This window comes from Durio zibethinus, chromosome 12 (assembly GCF_047325235.1).
Source record: "Durio zibethinus cultivar Kanyao isolate XHJ-2024 chromosome 12, ASM4732523v1, whole genome shotgun sequence".
NCBI lineage: Eukaryota > Viridiplantae > Streptophyta > Magnoliopsida > Malvales > Malvaceae > Durio > Durio zibethinus.
Genome location: NC_143173.1, coordinates 21,785,544 through 21,805,567, shown reverse-complemented (window position 1 = coordinate 21,805,567; position 20,024 = coordinate 21,785,544). Strand labels below are relative to the sequence as shown.

At 27.2% G+C, this 20,024-nt stretch overlaps 1 protein-coding gene across 1 annotated transcript; it reads left to right on the top strand.

Moving 5' to 3' along the window:
- The first annotated feature begins 14,215 nt into the window (after positions 1-14,215).
- On the top strand, positions 14,216-16,316 carry LOC111297764 (uncharacterized). The gene is made up of 2 exons (XM_022892398.2): positions 14,216-14,922; positions 15,017-16,316. Exons 1-2 carry the CDS (start codon positions 14,332-14,334, stop codon positions 15,830-15,832), a joined length of 1,407 nt encoding a protein of 468 aa, XP_022748133.2. The 5' UTR covers positions 14,216-14,331; the 3' UTR covers positions 15,833-16,316.
- The last annotated feature ends 3,708 nt before the right edge of the window (positions 16,317-20,024 follow it).

Sequence of the window (20,024 nt, the reverse complement as noted above, 5' to 3'; positions counted from 1 at the left end):
GCCTGCAGGATGGAGAGGTATCCTGCGAAATAAAGATGGAGTGGTTGTTGCAATGTTTTCAGGGTAGGGGTTCAAGATACCAATGAAGCGGAATTATTAGTTATTAAGACAGCTCTCGAGGTGTTTGGGAAAACTGGATAGAAGAGTAAAGTGGGTTTGCTGGTTAAATCTGATTCTATAGTGGCTGTTGGATGGTATCTAAAGGAAGAAACTAGACCATGGAAGCTGTGTTAGATATTTTTAGCAATTGACATTTTGGTTGGAGAACTATGTGTCTATGTGAGGTTAGGATGCTCAATGTATTGCATGAAGCCAATTGGATGGCTAATGCTTTGGCTAAACAAAGGGTTGATCTTTGAAAATGATTTTATATAGGTGGTAATCTTTTCCTTTTTTTTTTTGTGAAAGGGTGTTTTGTCTAACTGGTTACTAGTGTTTGTACCCCTGTTGTTATCAATAAAATATGTTTTTAACTTAGAAAAAATTTACCAATTACTATTTATAAAATAATACTAACCTAATAAGAATATACAATTCAATCTGTCAATTAATTATAAAACTGCCATAATATACAAGCTCAGATCTTGCTTGTAGAATTAAAAGCTTAAATGATTACACGGTTTAAAATTTTTCTAGTTGGGGAGTGGTTATTGACACATCTTGTGTTTTATGTGCATAGCCCGTGGAAAATAGAGATCATCTATCTTTTGGGTATAGTTTTTCTAAGCAAATCAAGAGGAATGAGTTTCAATATTTTGGCACTACTAAGCAAGTTGAAGATTGAAATGGAAAATTTATTTGGATTAGTCATTTGAAAAGAAAATCTTTAAGAGTACTAATCCTCAAAATTGCTTGGTGTGCTCGCATTTATTTTATATAAATGAACGTAGCAACACAGGAGGTATGGGATAAGAAGATGAACCATTAAAGACTGTTTCATTGTATTCAAGAGGCTGTCAAGTTTGGATTGTATGGTTTGGCTCAACTGAATGTTATTGGGAATACAAGCTCATATCAAAACTAAAATATTTGTAATTCATTACCTATACATTATAATTGGTACCCATTCACCTTAATGTATCGTATAATTAGTATCCCTAAATCTTGATGTATGGTTGGTATTTATATTAATCTATATTCAAAGAATCTATATATAGATACCAACTATATACATGGTATCCATTCATCTTGATGTACAGCATAGTTGGTAAACTTATGATTAACTCCTTATGATTCTTTCTAAATTTCTTTGGTTGTTCAATTTTCTTTTTTTTTTTTTTAATGCTTTTGAAAAGAATCTAATGTAACTGCACACATATTTTGAACAAAATTCCTAGCTTCAAAAACACTAACTTTAAAAAATCATTTTAGAATATATTTATAGATTTTTCTTTTCATATTATTAGTAATATTTGTGTATTTTTATATATTTAATAACACATATTGCACGTTTTTTGACAATTTTCTTTTTATCTTTAACATCACTATCTTTTTATTTTTTCTACCTCATCAAATTTCAAACAAAAAGTTTTTTCTAAAAAATACTTATATATACAAATAATTTTATTATAAGGTTATTACTTTATATTGATGCAATTTAAAATATCTTCATTTCAAATCGTTGAAAATTTTTAAAAAAATTTTCATCCAAATGTACCTGCTTTTATTTTAGTGTTGTTTGGACGAGGTATTCTCGTCTAGGTTTATAAGGGTTGGGTTGTATGTAAACGGGTTAGGTTAATGTTTAAATTGATTTTTATTGGTCTTAAGAGACAAATGAATTATGGTTTTATTTGTTAGATTTGGTTTTAAGAAAGATAAATGGATTAACATTTTATTTGTTAGATTAAAACAATTCCCTAAAAAATTGTTGGCAAAAGTTTTGTCCTTTTTAAATAAATAATCCCAAATGTAGATTTTTAACTCATTTTATATAAACAACTCCAATCTAAAATATAAGTTGTTTAATTTTATTTTACTTTTTTTACAAATATTCACTCCCTAGATATATATTCTTAAACTTTTATTTACATATATTATTTTATATGTTACTTTAAATAGTAAAAGAGATAAAGTTAATAATAAAAATAATCGTTCGAAAAATCTTTTATCGATTAGAATTATTTTGGAATTTAAAATAACAAATTTTAAAATATTTTTAAAGTTAAAGAATCATAAAGTCATTTATTAAAGTACAAAGAAATTCTTAAAATTTATTCCAATGAGAAAATAATTAATTTCAAATTATCATAAAATGATAATTCATTGTTATTATGAAAATTAAAAATTTCTTAATTTGTTATATAAATGAAACAATATTAAAAATAATAATGCAATATAATATATTTTAATAATTACAAAATATAATAATACATTTGTTAAAAATAGTAAGATTTCAAATAATTAAAATAATTTTCAGAATATAGATATATTTTGTAAATCAATTTAATTTTTATTAAAAAAATTGAACTCCAATATCAAAATTAGATGAACATATACACTAGGTAACTTTAAATAATTTAATAAGTAAAATTTCTAAATTATAAATAAATAAAAAATAAAAAATACTTTTCTGTTACTTCCTAAAGGTAAGGAAGGGTAATTTACTAGTAAAGATTTAAAAGTATTAGAATTAAAAAAAAAAAAGCTTTGTTTTTAGACATCTAAAAAATATATATAGAAAATATATATGATAATATTTAAAATTTTATTTATGAAATTTTAAATTTTATTATATATAAAAAAATAAATATAAAACTATCAATCTAATAAAGCGATAAATTTGACTCTAACTTATACGTGTAATTTATAAAATAAAGGTATTACCAAATTATATTTCCGTGGGTCATACGTGATGACATCCTCAATCAAAAAGTCTTAATTTGTATTGCATGTATCAGAAAGTTTGTGTATCACTGGATGACATCACCTATCGATTATCATATGATGTCACTGGTTCTTAACCACAACGTTTTGGATCAACTTATTTAGGTGGGAAAATAATTTAGATAATTGCACTCGTCTTTCTCAAAATTGCTGTCACCTATCAATTTTTATCTAAATTATTTAGACAATTGCACTCGTTTCTTCTCAAAATGGCTGGCACCTACCAATTCTTATCTAAATTATTTAGATGATTGCACTCGTCCTTTTCAAAATTACACTCGTCTTTTTCAAAATTACCGTCACCTATTGTAATTATCTAAATTATCTAAACCTATTGTAATTATCTAAATGATCTAAACTAATTTAGATACCTATTGTAATTATCTAAATGATCTAAACACAATTTAGATAATTTAGATAATTACAATAGGTGACAATAATTTTGAAAAAGACGAGTGCAATTTTGAGAAGGACGAGTGCAATTATCTAAATAATTTAGATAAGAATTGTTAAGTGACAGCAATTTTGAGAAGGCCCAGTGCAACTATCTAAATTATTTTCTCACCTAAATAAGCATATGAGAATCGATAGGTGATGTCATACAGTGATACTCAAACTTCTGATACATCCACTAAAAATTAAGACTTTTTGATTGGGGTTGTCATCATGTATGACCCACGGAAATATAATTTGGTAATACCTTTATTTTATAAATTACACGTATAAGTTAAGAGTCAAATTAATCGCTTTATTAGATTGATAGTTTTATATTTATTTTTTAGATATAATTTTACCATCTTATTACATTTTTAATACAAATTTGTCAATTATAGATGAAATTAAAATATTTAATCTAAATTAAAAAATATTTTATTATAAAGTCTAATTATTTTTTTAAAATTTTATTAGATGAAAGCCCATGCGTTTTCGGGAGTTGAGTTTTTTTTTTTTTTTCTCATTTATATTCATTAATTTTTTTTGAAAAATTTATCTAATTTTAAAAAGAAAAAAAAAAAAGTAAAAAATGAAATTCCAAATAAGGGTAAAATGTGGGTATCTAAATTGGCCTATTATCTAGAATCTATTCTGTACTATTTTTTTTTTTATAAAAACGTCCATATTGAATCGAAATGAAAATAGATGAATATAAACTTACTAATACTAAGTGTTTTGTTATCCCTATCAACCCGATTCATTTTATTATAAAATTTATCTATTTAAAAAAATTATAAAAAAATATGAAAAGCGTGAGCACCTCCATTAACACCATTTTTTTACAAATTTTACACAAAATTAAATAAATAATAAAATATATATTTTTATATATAGTTTGAGACAAAATAACTTAAATTCGCTTTTAACTAATCTATGTTTTCTATGAAAAAAAGACTTGACTTGATTCAATGTCATTTTTCAAAAATGCCTATTTTGAATCGAGATGAATCGAAATTTGTTAGATATTGAGTTTTTTATCAAACAAAAATGTTATAGCTTAATTTTTTTTGGTTTTGCAATCTATATTCACTATTTTTTTTTCAAAATATATCTAACTAAAAAAAACAAAAAGAAAAAGAGACAAAATGTAAAAAAACCCAAATAAAGGTGACACATGAATGCCTAAATAGACCTCCTATTATCATAAAATATATCTAATTAAAAATAAAAATATAAAACAAAAGAAATTGTAAAAAGAAAAAAAGCCCAAAACAAAAAAAATACAAAAAATAAAAAAAAGTTCATAGAATGTGCCACTGGACACCCCTATTGAGTTTAAAAAATTAATTTCTTAAGTTAAAATATTAAATAATAACTTTAATAATATATTAAATATATAAATATAAAATTAAATTAATAATAAAAAATATGTTTTTATCTATACCCAAAAATGAGTTGAAAAAAAAAAACACCTTGAACACGTTTTCGCCTTAATATCGTATCTTATAAAAAACTCGAACCTTTTCAACTCGATTTCTACTTAAAAAAATCACTTTCTATCAAATTGGAATGAATTGAAACTTGTCGGATACATATTATTTTGACATATTTATTAATTGACATATTTTGTTGTGAAATTTATTTAATTAAAAGTAGAAAAAAAGTAGAAAAAAGAAAAAAGACAAATGATGTACTACTTAGACATCTCCATTGTCCTATTTATTTATAACAAAATTAATTTAATAAAAAAGGCATAAAAAAATAAAAAAAGAAAAAAAGAAGAAAAAAAAAAGGGAATAAGGATAAGAGAGTTTATTGGGGGTATTATGAGGACATGCAAATTAAGTTTAAAATATTAAATAAAATTTGATTAATTAAAAAATAATAAAGTAATAAAAAATAAAGTATCATATATACACATTTGTTTGGTTTTTACTAAACAAATGATCTTATTTTAAAAAAAAGAAAGAAAAAACTAAAAAAGTGGAAAGAAAAAGAAAAGACAAAAAGCAAGAAAAATTAAAAAAATTGAAATAAGTTTAGTTATCACACGATATTCATAATAATAAATTTTCTTGAAAAATTTATATCTTGAATTTAAAAAAATAATTAAAAATGACAAACATCACACTTAAAATCTAGCCTTGTTTGGCCCTACGTTACCAAAATTTATTCATTAGATATGGATAGATAAATTTGAAATAAATTCAGGAAGCTGTGAATTAAAAAAATCAAGTATTTTAAGTTTAAAATGTAATAAATATTATAAAAGGTAATGAATTAATATTGAAATTCACTCATATAATAAAACATCAGCTTGCCTTGTTTCTTTTATGTTCAATAATAAAAAAAGCACTACAAGAAAATATAAAATTAGTGGCAGTTTTGTAACGATATTTCACTTAAAAATGACACGAGCTTTCATGTTTTTATAAAACTTAAGGCATTTTTTTATCAAAATGCCACTAAATATTCAAATAGTGACATTTATATTTATAAATGCCATTAAAGACAAAAATTAGTGGCGTTTATTGACTAAAACGCCTTGAATAATCCTTTCTAAAAAATTAAAGTGATTATTGAAGGTATTTTTTTTTACAGAAAATGCCTTGAATAATTTTCTCATAAAAAATGGATAGGGGATTATTGAAGGCGTTTCTGCTAGAAATGCCTTTAATAATCTCTCTAAAAAAATTGTAGAAGATTATTAAATCTCCTTGTCAATAAATTTGTCAAAAATGAAATAGCATTAAAGGTATAGCATACGATTGTTAATCATAAGATCGTAGGTTTGATCCCTCTCTTTAGAATTTTTTAAATTTTTCAAGAGAGAGATCAAACCTACAACCTTATGATTAACAATCGTATGCTCTAATCGACAATACTACTCCATTTTTGGTAAATTTATTGACAAAAATATTTATTGAATGTATTTTTAACAAAAAACACCTTTAATAATCTTTTACAATTTTTTAGCAAAATTATTGAAGGTGTTTCTAGCAGAAAATGCCTTTAATAATCATATATATTTTTTATGAGCAAATTATTCAAGGTGTTTTTTGCTTAAAACGCCTTCAATAATCTCTTATAAAAAATTAGAAGGGATTATTGAATGTTTTTTTTTTGTAAAAAATACCTTTAATAATCTCTTATAAAAAATTAAAAAAAATTATTGAAGGGTTTTTTGTCAAAAATACCTTCAATAATCTCTTCATAAAAAATGAAGGGGATTATTGAAGGTATTTTTTTCTTTAAAAAATTAGAGAGGATTATTGAAAGCGTTTTTGGTCAAAAAATGCCTTTAATAATCTGTTTTAAAAAATTGGATGAGATTATTGAAGGTATTTTTTAAAAATGCCTTCAATAATCTCCTCATCAAAATTGGGGTGAGGATTATTGAAGGTGTTTTTTGCTTGAAATGCCTTCAATAATCTTTTTTACAAATAGTGACATTTTAAAAAAGTAAACGCTGCTATCGTAACGAAATAGCGCGGCCAAAATTTTTCTTCAAAATTGAAACCCTCTCTTTCTTCTCTGTAATTTCCTTTCTTTCCCCAGTTTTTTTCTTGGAAGAGAATGGCGAGAAAAAAAAATTCAAATAAAGAAGATTGAAAACGTAGCAATGAGGTAGGTGACTTTCTCAAAAAGGAGATGATGACTTTTCAAGAAAGCTCATGAGCTTTCCACTCTTTGCAATGCTGAGATAGCTCTTCTAGTTTTTTTAGTCATTGAAAAGCTTTTCAAGTACTCCAGCACAAGGTTGCTTTCACTTATCTCATATCTATATGTGAATGCTTTGCTTTGATTCTTACTTTATCTCTGCTAGTTTAATTTAGAAATCTCTGCCTGTTGTTTGATTTAATGTGTTAAATGTGCTTGGGTGAGTGTGAGAGAAAGTGAGAAACGTAATTGTTTTGAAAGAAGATCTTTCGAATCAAGAAAATTGTATAAAAGTATAAATTCATGATAATGTACTTGAATCTTGTATTCTATTACAAAAAAAAAAAAACTTCTTTTAATAATTTGTTAGAAGCTAAAGGGTTTTGGGATGGGAAACCATGGTTTCACATGAATGTCTGTATGATATTTGTTGAGGCTTGTTTCGTACTTTCTTGAACCTTGTTTAAGCCACATTTTATGTCAATCAGCTGTCTTATAAGAAGTTTATGCTTTCCATGTATCTTTGCTGGTGCAACTTAGAGCATAACACTGATATTTTACCTTTTATTTTTCTTGTCAGAACCTGATCTGCTGTCATTTTCATTTTCTCTCCAAACAAACAACTTTTAATTTTAGTTTTCTTAATTGAATCTTGTTACAATTTTAGGTTTCCTACACTCTTTTTTAATGTTCTTTAAGATTTTCATAATGAAATTTACAAATTCTCATGATTTCCTTTTCAAATTCTATAAAATTCACGTTGAACTCAAATCTGGTTTCAAAACCATGCATCTGACCTATCTTCAGCCTTTTGATCAAAACTCTATGAATTTTAGCTTGATTTAGTTCAAATTTTTTTTTCTAGATTTCTAGTTCATAATGCTATAATCCATTAAAAATTTAGCCTCAAATTCCATTTATACAAGTACAATTAATTCTTCAAAGTTAAAGGTGAATCCAGAAGGCAGAAACAATCCATGCATGAAAACTTGATGAATGATGATCCTCTCTCCTTCTAGGTGTTCGATTTGATTCTATCATACTTTAAATTCTTAGTTTTACATGCTTACTTGCTATTTTTTAATTTATTGCATTTATTTTCATGAATTAATTTGGTGTTTGGATAGATTTAATCATTAATGCTCTGTTTTTCTTTGTTTTGAGTATCACTTGAGTTGCTAGTTCATTAAGCTAATTTTTTTCTTTTTTGCTGACATTTTCTTGTTGAATTTTGTAGCAAACTTGATTGATGAATTGGTTCTTAGCTCATTTCAAGTTCATTTTCATTATAAGCTTCAAGACCTAATTTTTTCTTTCATCAACTCAGTGAGTTTTGGTTAAATTTCACTTTATATTTTAGTTGTTTCTAGTTAATTCTTGTATTTTCTTGCATTTTGTGTTCTTCAAATTAGTTTTCCTTTTGGTTCCTTAATTGATTTTTTCAATTCCAATTTATGATCACTTGTTTTCGCATCAATTGGATGTAAATCAATTAATTCATGTTTGGTTACAAGTTAGTTGTTAGTTATAGTTTGTGTTCTTTCATTACATTGTGTGATTTTTCTTCAACTTTTGCTTTTTAAATTGATTTCTCATGATGGTTTTTTATAGATCTTTGAAATTTCAACTTGTTTTGAAGAAAATTTAAAGGAACAAAAATGAAAATTCAGATTTAATATACTGGTTTTGAGATGTATTATATTTCAATTATATGTGTGTGTTTAGAGTTGGAGTTGGATTTATTTTGAACTAATTGCTTTAAAGTTTGGGCTACTGCACTTGCAATGTTGATAACTTATCTGTAGAAGAATTTTTTTTATTTAATGTATCCTAAAGTTGTTATGTGTTAAGATACTCTTTTATTTAATGTATCCTAAAGTTGTTATGTGTTAAGATACTCTTACTTATTTATTTGAATGAAGATCTAAATGTGGCCAAAGGGTTATTTTATCCCAAAAGTCAAGGAATTTAGGCTTTTTCCATAAATTGGTATAATTGAAAAAGGTAAAAAAATGATGTTTTGGCTTTAAGCTTTTAATGTCGAAAGAAAAAATTAAGTTAATTGTTTTAGTATGACCCATTATAAAAAATTTAGTTTCAAGGTTCAATTTAATTATTTTATCACACCTATAGATCAGTCATATTGCTATTAACTATTGAGTTTAGGAGTTTTATGCAACATGCCTAGGGACGCCCCGAACTCGACCCGATTTTATGGTTTATTAAACCCGAATTTGACCATACCCGATTTTTTTATACCCGAACCCGAACCCGACCCGATACCACATAAACCGTACCCAAATCGACTCGACCCGAAATTAATAAAATATTATTTTTTAAAATATAAAATATTATTTTTAAAATATAAATATTTAAAAATATAATTATATAATTATATATAATTAAAAAATTAATTAAAAAATAATTTTTTATATAATGTCGAGTCGGGTCGGGTTTTATGCATACCTGACCCCGACATTCCCTAACTATACCTGACCCGACCCTAAACCCGAAATTAAATAAAAAAACCTGACCCTATAGGATCGGGTTGGGCTGGAACCCGTCGGGGACGGGTTTGATTGTCGTCCCTAAACATGCCCTTTGTGTTTATATCTCTTTCAATTAGAAACTTTTTTGTTGATGTCATCCCCTTGAATCTTATTTTTCTTTTACTTTTGTATCATAAATCAGCGTGGCTAGTAATATTTTACATGTGTATGCCAATTGGATATGCACTCGGATGTGTTTATGGTGGAATAGTAAGTTTTCTTTTTTAGTTTTTTTATAGGTATTTGTTGAACTGATCTCTTTAATTCCTTCCTAGTTTAAGAATAAAAGAACCATCCTTATTTCAAATATGCCAAGTTTTGCTACTATCCATATTTTATGATGCTTAATGCTTTGCCCATACGTTAATCTGAGATAACTAGCTAACATGTTGGCAGTCATTTAAATTAGCATTTTGCATTTTGGGTGAAAACCATTGTGATGCTTCCATTTGCTATTCTGGATTTTATTATAAAGCCTTTAAAGTTGAAAAGTGCATACTGTAGACCTATCAACTTGGATTGTCTTCTATACTTTTTCCAATTATTTTTTGATGATTCCCTGATACAGTTTTTGCTACTGTTAAGTTTAAAAAAGCAATGATCTCTATAGACACAATTGTACCATCAATTCAAGGTGTAGTATAGTTGATTTATCCATTACACAATTTGCATTTTCCTTTTGAAACTCTGTTGTATGGTCATTTTATTTTAAATGATTGGTTTATTTCCTTCTTGAAGCATTTGAATCCATTTATTTCTATGAATTTATTTAAGAGCTGAAAATATGATTTGAAATGGTTTATCTTATAAACTTCATGGAATCAAATAATCTTTATCTTTTTCCAATACAATCAAACATGAACTTGATTGAAAATCTATCTATTAGCCTTTTTTATATTCTCTTTCCCTCAAATTATATGGCATTGCATTTCAAGTCTAGCAATTTCATAATGAAATATGCAAAATGGAATAACTATGATTTTGAAAGGCATTTTCATGAAATGCACTTAGAGAGGGAGTGTACATCCTTTTGCCTTATGCATTTATCTTGATCATTGGCTAAAAAATATATCTTAGTTTGTTGCTTTGGTTAAACCTATTTTTGTATTATTTCTACATATATGTAACAATGAGATCTTTTATATCTTCCCTGATTTTATCTTGCATTACAAATTTTATGGTACTTTTTATAGCTTACCCAATGACATTTTTCAATCATGATGGAACATGAAGTCATGGAGAAGATAAATGAAATGTACTATGATGCATTTCTAAAAGCACATTTTGAGGTTCCTGGAGAAATGTTCTCTTTAGCAATGAAAGCCAAGAGGAGGAATGGGCATTGTAGGCTCCACTCAAAGCAAGTGCGACTCATTCTATGGAGTTTGTTGATAGGTAAGAGGAAAACAAATGCAAAGTGGAATGTTATTACATATATTAAACTTAGTGTTATATTTATATTGGAACAAATTATGTATTTAGATATTTAAATGTTTATAATATTCAGTTTATGAATTTAAATTTAAATTTATTTCTTTTAACAATTTTTATTTAATTATAATAATAAATATTAAAAGAAAATTAAAAAAAGTAAAATTTTCAATTTAGCGGCGTTTGTATTTGAAAATGTCATTAAATACTGAATTTAGTGACGTTTGTATTAGAAAACACTGTTAAATTTAGTGACATTTTTAAATACAAACACCGCTAAATTTAGCGGTATTTTTTATACAAATGCCACTAAATTCATAATTTAGTGGCATTTTTAAGCACAAACACCGCTAAATTTAGTGGCATTTGTGCTTAAAAATGCTGCTAAGTTAGAAATGTTTTTAGAAAAACATCGCTATTTTTCGCGACACGTGTATTACCGACACTTTGACTGATATTTTTCGCAAATGTCGTAAATCTTTTAGTAGTATTTATAAACGTTGCTAAACATTAAAAAAAAAGTCATTAAAAATCTAAACTGTTGTAGTGAAGATTCTATTTTCTATTATTTTAAATTGATTTTTATGATAACTTTAAATTACAACTTGAATGCTACCCTTGCTTTGTTTGAATTTTTTTATAAAGATAATTTTAAAAATTTTAATTTTTTAGTTTTTGGATTTTTGAGATTTAAAGAAAAAAAGAGTTTGAAAATCTTATATCTAAAGTTTATTATGTGGTTGTTTATGAGGATTGGTTGTTAATTTTTTTTTTAAATTTATTAAAAAAATCTCAAATCTCAAATCTAAAGTCTTTAATTCTTTAATTTTATTTTTTCCTTTTCAAGAGATATTTATTGAAAAAAAATTTAATTCTAGATTTGGCAATTTTTTAAAGAATTTATTGTTATTTTTTCTATGTGTTTTTTTAATGGATTTTTGTGTAGGTTATTTTTCAATTAATTATTTTTTATTGTATTTTTTATGTTAACATATGTGATTGAGATTTAATATATTGATTTGTCTTAGGATTTTTTTGGTTGAATATTTCATTGATTAGATTAATATATTTTAAAGAATTTCTTTTATTTGTTAGGTTTTTTTTTTTTTGACAAAAAAATTTAGAGGGCTTTTTAGTTACCAACAAAACTTCTTCCTTCATCTACTCACCTTTTATTATTATTATTATTATTATTATTATTATTATTATTATTAATCAAATAAAAAAATTATTTTGAAAAAAATTTTTAAAAAATATTAAATGCCACATGGCAAATAAAGAGCTTGTCACACATTAACATAATAACTCTTTAAGAGAATTTTTTTTTTAAAAGGTATTTAAAACAATATAAAAAAATTAAAAATAAAACAATGACATGTTGCCACATGGCAAATAAAGAGCTTGTCACACATTAACATAATAACTCTTTAAGAGAATTTTTTTTTTAAGAGGTATTTAAAACAATATAAAAAAATTAAAAATAAAACAATGACATGTCGCAAGCAGCCATATGCCTTACCACATGTCACCATACTATTCCTTGAAGGATAGTTTTAACAGTATGCTATATTAATTATATCCTTTAGTTGATTTTTTTGTAAGTTATTTTTTTAATTGATTATCGTTTTTATTGCATTTTTTTATGCTTTAATATGTGATTGAGATTTAATATGTTGTTCACTTTTTAAGATTTTTTAAGTTGCCTTTTTTATTAATAAGTTGAATATATTTTTAGGGATATTTTTTTATTTTCTAAGTGTTAAGTTTCGTTTGATTTCTTTTTTTTTTTCTCCAAAAAAAATTGGAGTGCATTTTAATTGTCAACAATATTTCTTCCTCTCTCTACTCACCTCCTATTATATTTTTTATTTTCCATTTTTAGTATAATTTTAATTAATCAAATAAAAATAAAAATACTTTTTTGAAAAAATTTTTTTTTAAAAGATTTTAATTATCACTTGACAAGCAAAGAGCTTTGTCACATGTCAACATAATAACTCATTAGGAGATTTTTTGAAAAAGAGATTTTGAAAGAATTTTAAAAATTAAAAATCAAAGGATGACATGTCACATGTCTTGCCACATGTAATCATATGATCATTTAAGGGCTAGTTTTAATAGTATGTTATAGTTTTAATAGTATGTTATAGATGTTATAGATGACTAAGCAAAATGCTCGTCATATATCAACATATTAACTCCCTAAAAGATTAAATTTTTTTTCTTAAAATTAAAAACAAAAAAATGCACGTGGTAAGCAAATGGCTTGCCAAATGTCACCATACTATTCCTTAAAGGGATAGTTTTAATAGTATGTTATGTTATAGGTGTTTGGTGTTTGATTTTATTTTATTTTTTTTAAATTTTGGTTTTTTTAATTGCCAACACTTCCTTTTCCCTCTACTCGCCTCTCATTATATTTTTTATTTTTTTTATTTTTATTATAATTGTAATTATAATTAATTTTAATTAATCGAAAAAATAAATTTCATTATGGAAAAGTTTTTTTTTTTTAAATTAAACGTCACATGGTGAGTAAAGTGCTTGCCACATGTCAACATAGTAATTCTTTAGGAGATTCTTTTGAAAAAAAAAATTTAAATGTCAAAAAATAAAAACAAAATAATTACACATAACAAGCAAAGGACATGTTACATGTCTTGCCACGTGCCTCCGTATTATCCTTGGGGATAGTTTTAATTTAGTTGTAATAAAAATAAATATTTCAAGATATTAAAATTATTTATTTATTTTTGAAAAAAAATTAATTGAAATAATCTGATATGGATTAAAATTAATGTCGCATGGCATAGTTTTAATACACGTCAGCATCTCTTAAAATCTCATCCAATCAAAATGGTTCGTTATTTTAGTCAATGGATATGTTAATTGATCAAATGCAATGTCAGCATATTTAATAGAAAAAAATTGATCGGATTTAGTAATTAGGCTAGAATTATTAAATTAAAATAATATAAAGATTAAATTTATATAAATTATAATAGACAGATTAAATTTCAAAGTTTGGCATAAGATTTTGACATAATTTAACCTTTTCAAAAAAGCAGTTAAGATTTGAATTTTATGTTTTATTTTAAGAGTAGCTTACATAAATTCTGGATTTCATGTTTATCCTTTTGTTGGCCGACGTCTTTAATATCCCGTTTACTTGGTGCCAAGTCTCCTCCCATTAAAAAATTTGGGTGAAGAAGTAATTGCCATAATAACTATGGAAGGACTCCAAACAACTACAAATGGCTATAAGTGAAGCCGTACTTCCCATTTTTTCATCACTCGTTTCTTTCTTTAACTTCTAAAAGCTATCCCTTTCAGTAGGAACCGTTATCATTTGTCAGTGAGGCCTTTGGCCATGGATTGGGTGAGGGAGCTTGCTAAATCAGGAGATACTAGTGCATTGTATGAGTGCATTCGGAAAGATCCAGATGCTTTAAGGCGTTTTGACGACGCAGAGTTTATCGATACTCCACTACACATAGCTGCAGCTGAAGGCCACGCTGATTTCGCGATGGCGGTCATGTACTTAAGGCCATCATTTGGTAGGAAGCTGAACCATGACATCACTAGCCCCATGCATCTTGCCTTGTCTAATGGGCGCAGGGACTTGGCGCTTCGTCTACTGGCAGTTGATAAAGAACTTGTTCGCGTCAAAGGGAAAGATGGCTACACTCCTTTGCATGTTGTCGTATTAGTAGGATACCTTGACCTTTTGGCTAAGTTTCTTATAGATTGCGCTGAATGTATTGAGGATGTGACGATTCAAAATGAGACTGCTTTACACATTGCAGCAAAATATGCCAGATTAGACTCCCTTCGAATCCTTGCACGGTGGCTTAGGAGAACCCATCTCTACTGCGAAACTTCGAAAGAACACCTCCTGGACAAGCAGGATAGTAACAGCAACACTGCGTTGCACATAGCATCTTTAATGTACAGTGAAGAGGTACAATGTTATTTGCTTTAATATATTTCTTTTGGGTTAACGATATAATATTTTGTTAATTAATTATTGCTACGATCGATGTATTCTTAAGCAGATGATCAAGGTATTATTAGAATGTAAGGTCAATCAGAAGGTGAAGAATGCGCATGGTCGTACAGCTTTGGAAGTCATGCTGCTAGACATGCAACCGGAAGCTCAAAAGAGACAGAAATGTCTGGAACTTCTTCGGGGAGAGGGATGTCTGAAAATTCTGCGGGGTGAGGGATGTCTGAAAATTTTGCGGGGTGAGGGATATTTGAGTTTCAACGTTTTTCCAAATCCTCCTGACCAACCCTCAGATGAGAGGATTGATTTTGGCAAACTACCATCCCACGAGTTGTTAATGACAAACATCACAACTTCGGAGTTAATTTTAATGCAAGTCATTGGTAAAATCGGGATTATGTCGGTTGAAAGAATCAATGCATTGTTAGTAGTGTTAGCATTGATTCTAACAATCACGTACCAAGCCATACTCAACCCGCCAGGTGGCGTTTGGCCAGCCGAAAATTTGGCAAACACTACTACCACATCAGAAACCCGGTGGGGTAATTCAGTCATGTATAACTCTTCTTTTATTATGTTCCTCGCACTCAACCTTCTAGCGTTTCTTTTAACCTCCTTATTTACAGTTTGCCTCCTCCAAATTGTCACTAATAGTCGTGGCATAACGATTCTCGTGGAACTGCTACTGTCAATCTTAATCTGTTGTCTCGATACTGCCGCGCTGGTCATAACTCCGTTTGATCCATCTCTTATTTTTAATAAATTGACGCCCATTCTTTTTATTCCTGTACTAGTGCTCTTTGAATTGGTCAAGGGTTTGTTTCGAAGCATTGGAAAATATGTAAGGTTCTTCCATGAAATGTAATTTTCCACTAATTTGTATAAATTATTCTTCTCCCTAGAGTTTAGCTTAAGGTGGCGTTTGATTTTTATTAGAAAGGTCGTTGATTTGTATTAAATTATTAAAAAGATAATATCACAACATTTGCTATAGATGAGAAAGTATTACCAACAAGTGGTTGGTTCAATTGGCTAGGCTCATCTTCCTCAACGAAGAGGTCTTGAGTTCAAGTCCCGTTGGTGATCATTTATTGGAATCGTTGGGATAATCTCGAATGCACGACCTGTAGCCACTTGTCTTAAGCTGTCAGGTACAGCACATCTTGTCTTGACTTGGGGAACTAAACAACTTATATACCATCGGATTCTTTTCTTACCAAAAAAAAAAAAAAAGAAAGTGTCAATTCAAATATTGAGAAAGTAATAGTGCTATGTTTAATTATCTGAATACTTTATTGGGAATGTAATTTTAATTTCCATATTTACCCCAATCTATCATAGTTATTTAATGTAATTTTGCAATTTTATTTCTAAGAATATAATTAAAATAATAAAATCCCAAAACAATAGAATATGGTAATTTCAAGTTTTCGGTACAATGAATTTATAAATATTCTCAATAATTCCATTTAAAAAATTAGTACATCATGTTGGATTTAAAGTAATAAACACAACAACACAGAAGTAATATATCGTAATAAACTCATACCAATAGACAATAATCAATAATAAACAATGCAGAAAAAATAAAGCACACCAAAAACTACGTGAAAAACCCTTTAGTGTAGAAGAAAAAAAATCATGGACCACTAAAAAAATCTCCACTTTCAAATAATAGATATACAAAGTTTACCTTTAACTAAAACTAGAGTTAATCAACAACTAGAGAGATAATTAGAAAAATTTTATCAAATAGGTGACTCAATAAGTACATTATGAATTTATTTCTACAGGGCTTTAAACCTTATATTCACCGTTCAAAATATAAAACTTTGAATCATAAATATGCTGACAAAATTTTAGTTCAGTCGAATCACGGATCGATTTTCGTTCAATCAATTCTTTCTTCTCCTTGTTCTCTCTATTTTTCTTGGCTTTTTATCTTTCTCTTGATGTCAACGCCACTCTCTGTTTTTCTATTAAATAACCCCCATTTTATTGTTTAAGGCTTTATATAAGTATGGCTCTTTTAAATCAAAGATTAAAAAAAAAAGCTTTAAGCCTTTTATTTGGCCAAAACCAATGGAGTTGAACCCTACATATCCTAACACATCAAACATGAGAACGTGCTTCCACCAATAAAAAAAAAAAGAAAAATGTGATCATCTATATACCAAAGCTCCTAAGTGGAATAATTACATATAAATTCTTATTTAGAAAGAAGGCATAGTTATCATTTTTCCATTATCCAATAAATAAGTCAATCTACATTTGAAATCTAATGTCCAAGTATTTTTATTTTTAAAATTTCCTTTATGTCAAAATTCTGTTAACTTTTTATATGGGTATCCACAACTAACATTAATTATAAATGGACAAAGTTTTGTTATTATTTGTATAAAAAATATTCCTAATTTATATGAAATGCAACATTTTCTTTATCATGTGACATAAATTTTACTTGTGTCTTATGATATTTGGATGTATTACATAGGCATAATAAACCTACAAGGAAAGAGTCCATATATAAGAGCAACATATTTAATTTTGACACTATGTTTGAACAAATTTTTAATTTAAAATTTATTAATTATAAGTGAATAAGCCTATGTTATATCACTATAAGGTTATTTCACTATAAGAAAAAACGTTATCAACGATGGAATTTTAGCAACGGATTTTTTTTTTGTCGCTAAAAGTCTAAAATGCAATAAATTAACATTGAAATATCGAAGGAATTTGAGAAATAAAATTTGGCTCTTTAGCGACAAAATTACTGACAAATTTTCATTAATAAAGGCTAAAATTAACTTCGAAATTAGAATTCGTCCCAAATTCTGATGTTATTAGTTGGTTCCAAAGAATGGGATAAACTCGATAGAATTATTTATTCACTAATAACTCTATATTCCAAAAATTAATTTCATTTTCAAATTAGAAAAAATTAATTTTATAATTTTAATAATTTTATTTATTTAATTTTTAAAAATATTTGAATTAAATAACTATTAGAGATGAAATTTTTTAATAATTTTGTTGTTAATATTCCATGGGTTGGGTTGAATTTTAAATCCCCCTATCCTTCTCTCTCTTCCCTCTTATTTTTTTCTTCTTCTTCCTCTCTCGACCCCTTCACCCTTTGCCCCAATTAGCCATGCCTCAATTACCTTCAACCACAACCTATGCCCTCTGACCATCGAATGCCTACCCACTACCGCCTAGACCAGATCCCACCGTTAACTGTAGGAGACGTTGTCCTTTGCTGTCAGTGTAACCCGAAAATGCTCTCTCCTTTTTTCTTTCTTTTTTGACGAAAATGTCACAGCCTGTCTCCTCCACCAAAATCAGTCCTCTCAACCTCCACTAGTTGTTTATAAGCCCTAAACACACTTCTTTTAGGGTGTTGTGTATTTTTCAATTTCTCTGTTTATTTTTTTTGTTTATTTTTATTTTGTTGTGTATGTTATGCTATTATTAATTTATGGACTTAGGTTAAATATTTTTGTTTAATTGTAGCAAATTTTTCCTATGTTTTCAAAAACCAATATTTTGTTTTAAGTTTTGCAGGTTAAAGTTTGTAGAATATATTGGTTTCGATCCAACAACATTTAGGCAATAACTTTTGCTATTAAATTTTAAAATTTTAAAAGTAGTAGGAAGTTAGGGTTTATAGGGTCATTTTTGAATATTGTGTAATTGATACGGAATTATTGTGAAATTTATAAAATTGATGCTAAATTTGTGAAATTGGTGCAAAATTATTGTGAAATTGATATTGATTTTGTGAAATTGTTGTTGAATTATTATGGAAATTCTAAAATGATGTTGAATTAATTTCTAAAATTAAATTTGCAAGTAATTATTGTGGAAATTGTGAAATTGGCATTGAATTAATTTGTGAAATTGGTGTGAAATTATTGTGGAAAAGATGATCTTTTCTAAAAATTTGTGAAAAATAAATGAAATTATTATGAACATTGTGAAATTGGTGTTGAATCTGTGAAATTGGTATGAAATATGTATGCTTATGATCTTTTTGAATCAATTAGGCATGCAATATGATTAAGGATAGATCTTGCATGTATCATCAGTTAGATACACATGTGTTTATTACTGATGAGTTCCTCTCAAGAGTTGAGGAGTTTATGAATTTTGCATTTTCTCAAATGAACTTTGTAAATGGAGATAAAATTAAGTGTCTTTACATCAAATGTCAAAATCAACAATTTTATCAAATTGATGATGTGCATAAGCACCTTTATTATAAAGGTTTTTTCGTTGGTTACATGAATTGGTATGCATATGGAAAAGTTTAAGACGGTCAATCATCAAGAAGTAAAGATGATGAATTTGATCAAATATGTCAAGTAGACATAGAAAATCCATATGTTAGAATGGTTATGGATGTCCTAAGTTCGAATTTTGACTTGAATACTAATTTTGGTAATAAATCAAGATTTAAAGAGCAATAGTCGAATTTCGGGACACCAAACTTTTATTCTTTGATTAATGACGTTGATGAACCATTGTGGGCAAGTTGCGAAAAGCATACAAAATTAACTGCCATGTCATAACTTTTGAATTGCAAGTCAAAGTTTAATGTGAGTGAAACATGTTTTGATCGTCTCATGTTGATGACAAAGGGCATGCTTCCAAAAAAGGATAATTTGCTTGAAAACTTCTATCAAACAAAGAAGAAAGTGGTGGAATTTGGCCTTGATTTGGTAAAAATATAATTATGTGGGAATATTGCATGTTGTTTTATAAAGAGAATTCCAATTTACTTTGTTGTTCAGTATGTGATCATCCTTAGTATAAACTGAGCAAATCAAAAGGGAATTAACGAAAGAAGTTTCCTTATAAGATTTTCTATTACTTGCCACTATAAAGGCTATGATATGGCATGCATTTAATTGAAGTCTTGATGGAATGCTCATTCATCAGGTTAACAGTAAGGCTTGGTAGCATTTCAATCATACCCATGAATATTTTGCAAAACAAACCTCAAAATGTGAAACTAGGTTTATGTGTCGATGATTTTTGTCTATTTGGTTCAA

What these genes read in the sequence shown, in the direction of transcription:
- LOC111297764 (XM_022892398.2), top strand. Translation starts at nt 14,332, where the DNA reads ATGGATTGGGTGAGGGAGCTTGCTAAATCAGGAGATACTAGTGCATTG. An exon ending in CTTTAATGTACAGTGAAGAG is followed by an intron (nt 14,923 to 15,016) that starts GTACAATGTTAT and finishes ATTCTTAAGCAG; the next exon opens with ATGATCAAGGTATTATTAGA.